This window comes from Martes martes (assembly GCF_963455335.1).
Source record: "Martes martes genome assembly, chromosome: 15".
NCBI classification, from domain to species: Eukaryota; Metazoa; Chordata; class Mammalia; order Carnivora; family Mustelidae; genus Martes; species Martes martes.
This window is the reverse complement of record NC_137903.1, coordinates 49,149,504-49,157,641: the sequence shown is the minus strand read 5'-3', so window position 1 is coordinate 49,157,641 and position 8,138 is coordinate 49,149,504. Positions and strand designations below refer to the sequence as shown.

The 8,138-nt window shown below is 39.7% G+C and overlaps 1 protein-coding gene across 1 annotated transcript; it reads right to left on the bottom strand.

Annotated features, from left to right (window-relative positions):
• Nucleotides 1-6,167: 6,167 nt before the first annotated feature.
• On the bottom strand, nucleotides 6,168-7,268 carry APOBEC4 (apolipoprotein B mRNA editing enzyme catalytic polypeptide like 4; the record flags this gene model as incomplete). The annotated part of the gene is made up of 1 exon (XM_080825057.1): nucleotides 6,168-7,268. One exon carries the CDS (start codon nucleotides 7,266-7,268, stop codon nucleotides 6,168-6,170), a length of 1,101 nt encoding a protein of 366 aa, XP_080681183.1.
• Nucleotides 7,269-8,138: the final 870 nt, after the last annotated feature.

The following is an 8,138-nucleotide window of genomic DNA, read 5'->3' as shown; positions in this document are numbered from 1 at the left end:
CCTAGTAATATATCTTTACTTCTTATAGAAAATAAAATTTATAGTTTTGATAGAATTTGAAAGATCCTGCAATTCCTACTTTTTCTACTGTCTATCTTTATTCTATTAATATTTTATTAATATTAGTGACTGCTTGATGTTTGTTTTGTGTTAGACTTGGTAAACAATCTCTTTATTTACTTTATTTAATCATCAGAGTAGCTCTAGGGCTTAGGAGTTAGTGTGTCCATTTTATGGACCAAGAAACGAAGACTGAGAGACGTTATGTAACTCAGCCACTGATGCTCAATTAGCAAGTAGCAGACTGGTAAGGTAATTAGGTATGTCAAATTCCAAATCGTGTGCTTTTAATCACCACTCTCTGCTTTCAGTAAGTCTTTCTCACTATTCCCAACTGTGCTGCTTACCTTTGTGTTAAAAATAAGGACATAACTAGGTATCAAGGTCCCGATAAACCTACACCAAGGTTTTCAATAGCTTGAAATGAACTCTAAACTGTGAACTTAAAAAATCTTAAAAAATATTATTATTGTAATGATTTTTTAAAAGACATTTGTTTTTCAGGTCTTATCCCACCTTATCTCAGTATTTTGAGACTAGACATAGAGCCTGTTACCTAATATTTAGTCTGTCACAAAAGATGTCACTTTTTTTTGGTATATGAAGAGATCAGTAGGTGTTGATGAATAATTCCACTTAATTTTCTTAAAGTTGTAGCAAAATACACATAACAATTTACTGTCTTACCATTTTGAAGTATACCTCTAAGTAATATTAATTACATTCACATTATTATACAACCATTACTACTATCCATATCCAGACCTTTTTTATCTTACAAATTTGGACCCTGTACCCATTAAACAATAACTCCCCATTCCCCACTCCTCTCCCCAGCTCTGAACAATAGCCATCTTACTGTCTCTATAAATTTGATAGCTCTAGGGACCACATATTAGTGGATTCATACAGTACTTTGTTCGTTTTTGTGGTTGGCTTATTTCACTTAATTTGATTTCCTCAAGATTCATTCACAACTGTAGCATGTGTCAGGATGTCGTTCCTTTTCAAGGCTGAGTAGTATTCCATTGTATGTATATTCGACATTCTCTCTATCCATTCGTCTGTTGATGGACACTTGGATTACTTATGGCTGTTATGGATAAATCTGCTATGAATATGGGTATACAAATACCTGAGACCCCATTTTCAATTCTTTTGGTTATATACTCAGAAGCAGAATTGCTGCATCACATAATTCTCTTTTTAATTTTTTGAGGCACCGATTCCATTTAGAGTAATAAAGCAATGTTCCATTGCCTTGGGTCTCTGATTTTCTACACCCCTGAGAGTCAGAGACATCAAGTCAAGTCAAATATACATCTTAGGATGTATATTTGGTATGAGGCTCCAGCTAAAACAAGAGTTGGGGGTGGGGAGGGTGGCCAAATTCTGGGATCTAGTGCTCCTTACGTTCTCCAGGCCAGCCCACCCAGCCTCCCTAGCTCCCATAGTCTATAGGATGCTTATTGATACAATAGTCTGAGCAGAACTACAGAAAGGCCTCAGTGCGGGTAAAAATGGGTATTGATCCCAGGCTTTGTACTGAGTCCATATTGTTGCTATTTTGAGAGCCATTAAAGCGTAGTGATTAAGAACAGGGATTCTGGAGCTAGAGCTCCTGGGTTGGCCCTTAGCTTAGCCTTTACTACATGAGCTTTCTGTGGTGCAATTTCCCTACTGAAAATAGATATTTTAGGGGCACCTGGGTGGCTCAGTGGATTAAAGCCTCTGCCTTCGGCTCAGGTTATTATCCTGGGGTCCTGGGATGGAGCCCCACATTGGGTTTTCTGCTCGGTGGGGAGCCTGCTTCCCACCCCTGCTGCCTGCCTCTCTGCCTACTTGTGATCTCTGTCTGTCAAATAAATAAATAAAAATCTAAAAAGAAAAAAAATGTCTTTAAAAAAAGAAAATAGATATTTTAGTAATACCTACCTCATGGGATTATTGGGAGCGTTAAATGAGCTAATACATGTGACTGTTTAGAAAAGTGCCTGACATACAGTTCTCACTAAATGTTGGGCAGTAATAATATTATTCTTAATTAGTGTAAGTTACCATGCAGCTTTCCTTAAAACCTTTGGAAATAAGATGTATAACATGATATTGTTTGAGTTAAACTTTTTGGATTTCATGTGCTTTGAATCAAAAAACTACTGTTACTATGTAACAGTAGTTTAAAGAGATAGGATTTGCTCCCAAGCCAACGGGATTAGATGGTAGCTTGATAAAACATTAACATCTATAGAGAATCTGTACTAGTCATGACAGGAGTTGGTTATAAAGGTTTCTGTGGTCTCTTACGGTCTCAGCGCCCTTAAACACTGTCTGGGGGTTGGGGTCCTTAGGCAGAGCCCACCGTTTCAGGCACAGTGTCCCTGGTAAGCAGCTGGTAAGCAGTGATGGCACTTAACATTTGATTCAAATAATGAACTCCCCTAATCCATAAAGCAACCTTAAAAAAATAAATAAATAACTTGGCTTCTCAGGTAGCGTCTCTGCATGGAGAGGCTTTATAGACGAGACTGCTTGAATTATCTGGTTGCATATCCCATTGTAATTCTCACTGGAAATCAGTATGTTAGCCTTCTGTTTTGACATGTCTATCTTGGGAGCTTAACTAATCCAGGTCTGCCCTGATTCATTACAGATAGATACAGATAGATTCACTCTCTGTACTGACTAAGCAGGTAGCTGAGCCTACAGACTGAGAGCCAAACCTGCAGCATGGTAGATCCATAAAGGTAACATTCCCCTTTCTCATCAGTTTCTTGGGATATAGCCCCCTTCCTCCTTTAAATCACCCACCACTAGCTGCTTAATTTATTGGCTTGTGTTTTCTTTACTGGAATTTCTCTAAGTGTGGGAGCACTGATAATTCTTCACTATCAGTAACGCCAGTGTGCTGAAGAGAGGTGAAACGTTCCAACTTTGACGCTTCCCTAAGTCCCCGGGCCAGCCCCACGTGACCAGGAATCCCTTATGTGGTGATTAAGAAGTGTAACCACTGCACTGTAAACACTTGCTCTGTGGATCTATTCTTCTGATCCAAGCCATCTTAGTATGGATAGAGCTGAAAGGACCTTATGTATGAGCTCGTCTGTATCTCTTGTTTTACCGAAGGGGAAAGAGAGGCTACATGCCTAGGGCCCTATATCTTTATGCTGTCTTAACAGTCTCTTGAAGGCTTGACTATACAGGCCAGGACTCATGACCTGTCAGTGACATTCTTCCTAGCACCAGACATATCTAACTAGTACAAAAATTTAACTGCCCAAAAAATACTTTCCTGTCCTATAGCTCAGGCAACATTTCTCCCTTTGTTATATACTATTGAAATACAAATTCATCTTAGATTTCAGACTATGTTTTTTTTTTAATGTTTCTTCTAAAGATTTATTTATTTTTTTAGAGAGAGCGGGAGAGAGTGTGAGTGGGAGGAAGGCCAGAGGGAGAGAGAGAGAGAGAGAATCCCAAGCAGACTCTGCGCTGAGTGTGGAGCCCAACTTGGGGCTCAGTCTCAGAACCCTGGAATCATGGCCTGAGCTGAGATCACGCGTTGGGTCTTAGCTGACTGAGCCACCCAGGCTCCCCTTCAGACTTTGTTTTTAACTGAATGCTTTGTAGCCCGAGTGTTATGTCTTCTGACCACTTTGTAGATAGAGTTCATGGCAACTATTTGAATCTACTTTTTCCCCCTTTTTTTTTTTGAGAGGCCTGTAAGGTGGTCAGGTCCTTCCCAACTGCTGCAGGACATCACCAGCCAATCTGGCAAGAGGTTTCAGAGCCGGTTCCCCAAACCCTTCAGATTTGCCAGTGCTCTTAGCTCAGTTGCCCACCTGGACAGAGATGCTGAATTTGTCACATTGGGTCTTTTCTTTCTTTTTTTTTTTTTCTGACTCTACATCCCAAATTGTAGACCGATGATTTCATAATCTAATAATAAACTTCAGTACTTTATAAAATAATAATTACCTTATATAGCATAATTATATTCCAATAATTCTATAAAAATTTTCACATTAACAATAGAATATTCTTTTAAAAATTTTAGTGATGTTTATTTTAATCACAATAGAAATTTCTATTCTAAACATTTTTATTTTCTTTTCCTTCTTCTCCTCTTCCTCCTTTGACATGGAGTACTATGTGCTTTAAGCTTTTAATTTATTTTTATTTTTTTTAAAGATTTTATTTATTTATTTGACAGACAGAGAGATCACAGGCAGGCAGAGAGGCAGGCAGAGAGAGAGGGGAAGCAGGCTCCCTTCTGAGCAGAGAGCCTGATGCGAGGCTCAATCCTAGGACTCTGAGATCATGACCCGAGCTGAAGGCAGAGGCTTAACCCACTGAGCCACCCAGGCACCCCTATTTTTATTTTTAAAAATTAAAAAAAAACTTTTCCTTTTTAAAATTTAAATTCAATTAATTAACATATAATGTATTATTGGCCTCAGGGGTACAAGTCTGTGATTCATCAGTCTTATATAATGTCCAGTTCTCATTATAACATATACTGACCCCAATGCCCATCATCCAGTTACCCCATCTGCTTTAAGCTTTTTTAATGGCAAAACTATCTTATTAACTTAACATTACTTTTACATACTTAAGAAAAAATTTGGGGTGCCTGAATGGCTCTATCGGTTGAGCGTCTGACTCTTGATTTTAGCTCAGGTCATGATCTCCGGGTCGAGAAGTGGAGCCCACATTGGGTGGGGGGCAGGGGGGGGGGTCCATGCTCAGCGGGGAGTCTGTTTGAGAGTGTCTCTCCCTCTGCCCCTCCCCACCATGCATGCTCTCTCTCTCTCTAAAAATAAGCAAATCTTTTTTTTTTTTAAAGGAAAAAATTTGGTAGCCAGTTACAAATGGATATACATTTTTCTCGTAATATGTTTTTACATATTTCTAAGAGGAAAGTGAGGCCGCATTAATGAATGAATGAAACGGAAAGTGTTTTAATGTACATGCTCAGATGGTTATTCAAGGAGCACTTCCTAGAAGTGTGTTTCGAGCAAGATTTTAAGAGACGGTATAGATATACACTGCTGAAAAGAGAAGAGGTTAAAGAAAAGGGAAGTAAAACAAATTAGGCATTGTGGCGCTATATCAGAAGAAGGGGGAATGGATGCTAACAAAAAAATGATGTCCATTGCAGGATGGTTAAGCAAGCTCTTTGTTGGAATGAGTATGGAGTGTTGGAAAGCAGTGATTGGTAACGTTATTGAGATGTAGATTCACAACCTTGCAAACCTGCATTTTGCCTGGATACTTGGCTAGATTCTAAGGGAAAACCATAAAGGGAGAGGGACGTTGCCTGACCAGTAGGAACTTACAATCTTGCGATGAGATTGGGCAGCTGGAAGGTAGAGAAGGAGTCTTCACAGCCAGTAAGAGCAGCTTGGATTTTATATGCTGTGTGAAGGAAGGAGCCTTTGCAGGGTCTCATGTATCATCCTGCCTCTGTTGTCTGATCAGGAAGGACAGATCTGAGCTGGAAAAAATCAACATTGAGCAGGTGACTAGTTGCAGCTATATATGATCAATTAGCAAAAGAGCTTTTTTTTTTTTTTCCCCATACAAACTATTTTGAACCACTTTAGGAAAAAAAAATGGGCTGCCTAAAGTCTTCTGTTCATGATTAACAATTAATGGAAAATCACTGGTTTGCTTTTGCAGACAGCACTTAATGTCAGTAACTTCAGGCTGTTTTCCAATTTTACAGTAAATTTTTATACTAAAACCAATTTAGGAAGCTGTTTAGTCCCTGGCCTTTTTCAGTGGAAAGATGGTGTGGGTAGAATAGAATAATGACGTTTTCTTTTCCACACCACAGTATTAATAAGGTACTAATAGTTCCATTTTGATACTGTTGCTTTCAAAATAAAGGAGAGAGGTCAAGTTGCTTATGAAAACATCTTGGATTATGGTAAAAGTTGGGTAGCTTTATAGCAGTTGAGATAACAAATATTTCAGGTTTTGCTTTTAGTGTATCAGTTCATCTCCCATCTTGAATCAGACCAAAGAGAGAAAGTCTCTAGATTTTTGTTTGCTATTGAGTTTGTCCTCTCGTAGTTGTTTGGTCTCACGTTGTAGAAATATAGATTTTATTTTTTCCCTTTCTTCTTCTTTTCATCCGCTTCTTTGGTACTTGCAACCTGCTCCGTGATTTCCACTCTCTCCACCGGCATTCCCATGGGAGGCCTTCTGAGGTCCTTGGTGTCCGGGAATGACATTTGAGGCATATTTAAGTGCCTCACAATAATCCTGGGTTTGTGTGCGCTTTGACGCACATGGATTGGTGGTAGGTCTCTGAAAGGCACCAACACAAAAACGACGGGAACTCTGAGGTCTGGGGTCAGATTGAGTTGCGGTTGTCCACGTGTCACTTGAAAATACTGTCCAGGAAAGACCTTGTTGAAGGGGTAGCTCTCTAAAGCCGCCTGAGCTTTTATGTTCTGATTCTCTTTTGTCTGGGGAAGAACATCAGTGAAATAAGGTTTCACTCCCGTTATCCTGTTGATTTCGTATGCATTGTGCCTATCCGCCAGTGCTCTCCCAGTTAAAATGGGCTGGAAAACAGTGGGTCCTGAGACACCGCTCACAAAGCTGTTGAGGAGAGAATGCCAAATTCCACCACTTATTGGGCTCAAGGTGACCTGTGGCCGTAAACTGGCCAGGCTCCGGAGAGCTTCCCGGTTCCACGCCGAGGCAGGAAATTCGGCTTCAGTATGATAGAGCTGAGAAAAGTAAATGCTGAGAGTAACGTCTGGATACATTATTAAGAAATTGTACATTTTGCTGATGCAGCAGTGGTTGGCTTCATTACAAGGAGAGTTGTTGGAATACAGAATGATATGCCTGATAGCATTGTTTTTGTGTCGGGCTGCGTCTAAGTAACCATTCATCTCCAATAGCATCGATTCTGGATGGGTATTGTTCTCAGTGCAACTGCTAGCGTGGCCCTTTTGCACCAGGCTTCCAGAAGAAGTTTTTAGCTCATAAAACGTGAGGTGCTTTGTTTGAGGATACACTGGCCCATAAGGGAATCCAAAAATCTGATGAAATTCTGTATAGGGAACTCTTGCTTCTTCGCCTGTCCGAATATGGTAAGGACAGTTCGAACAATCTAGAGAAAAGCTTAGCCAGTAATAAGGTTTTACTATTGTTCCACGATTTGCTAGGTATTCTTCATATAAGGGTTCCATTGCTAGATTTATGGTCTTCTAGCTGCAACCCTAAACAAGGAAAAGAAATTATACGTAAAACCAGTGCAGGAAAAACTGAAGAAAATGCATTGATTTATTGAGCCATACTTTTCTTTAAAGAAGGTAGCACAATAGCTATAGCATCTTTGATTTTTTTTTTAAAGATTGTATTTATTTATTTGACAGCGATCACACATAGGCAGAGGCAGGCAGAGAGAGAGAGAGGGAGCCGGATGTGGGGCTCGATCTCAGGACCCTGGGATCATGACCCAAGCCAAAGGCAGAGGCTTCAACCCACTGAGCCACCCAGGTGCCCCAGCATCTTTGATTTTAAAAAGATAGTTACATATAGCCATAGATGAGGAAGCTCAGGATTCATCTTTGTTCATTGAGATTCTTGGGGTGTGGGGAGGAGATGGAAAAAAAAAGGCATAATGCAGCTTTACCTGTTTCACAGAGACAACACAGCAAATGGGTTAACAGTACAAGTTCTGGAAACAGACTGCCTTGTTTCAAATCTGGGCTCTGCCCCTTACCAGCTCAGTGACTTTCTGCAAGTTGTTTAAAGTCTGGGAGTCACAGCTTCCTTGTCTGTCAAGTGAGGATAAGAATAGTACCTACCTCTCAGTAAAAGGTTATCTTGAGGGGTGAATAATGGAATACATATAAAATGCTTTATTATGTGCCTGACTCATGTTAAGGACTCAATAAAGATTAGCTTTTAGTAGTGATAGTACAAATCCCAGGATTATGTAAACAATTCTTGTTTTTGAAAGCCTAAACAAATAAGCGGGGGTTTTGCAATTTTGTTTGTAATGTTCTTCCTTTGTCCCTTTCTTGAATGATATTATCTAATTATCTGCACAGGTT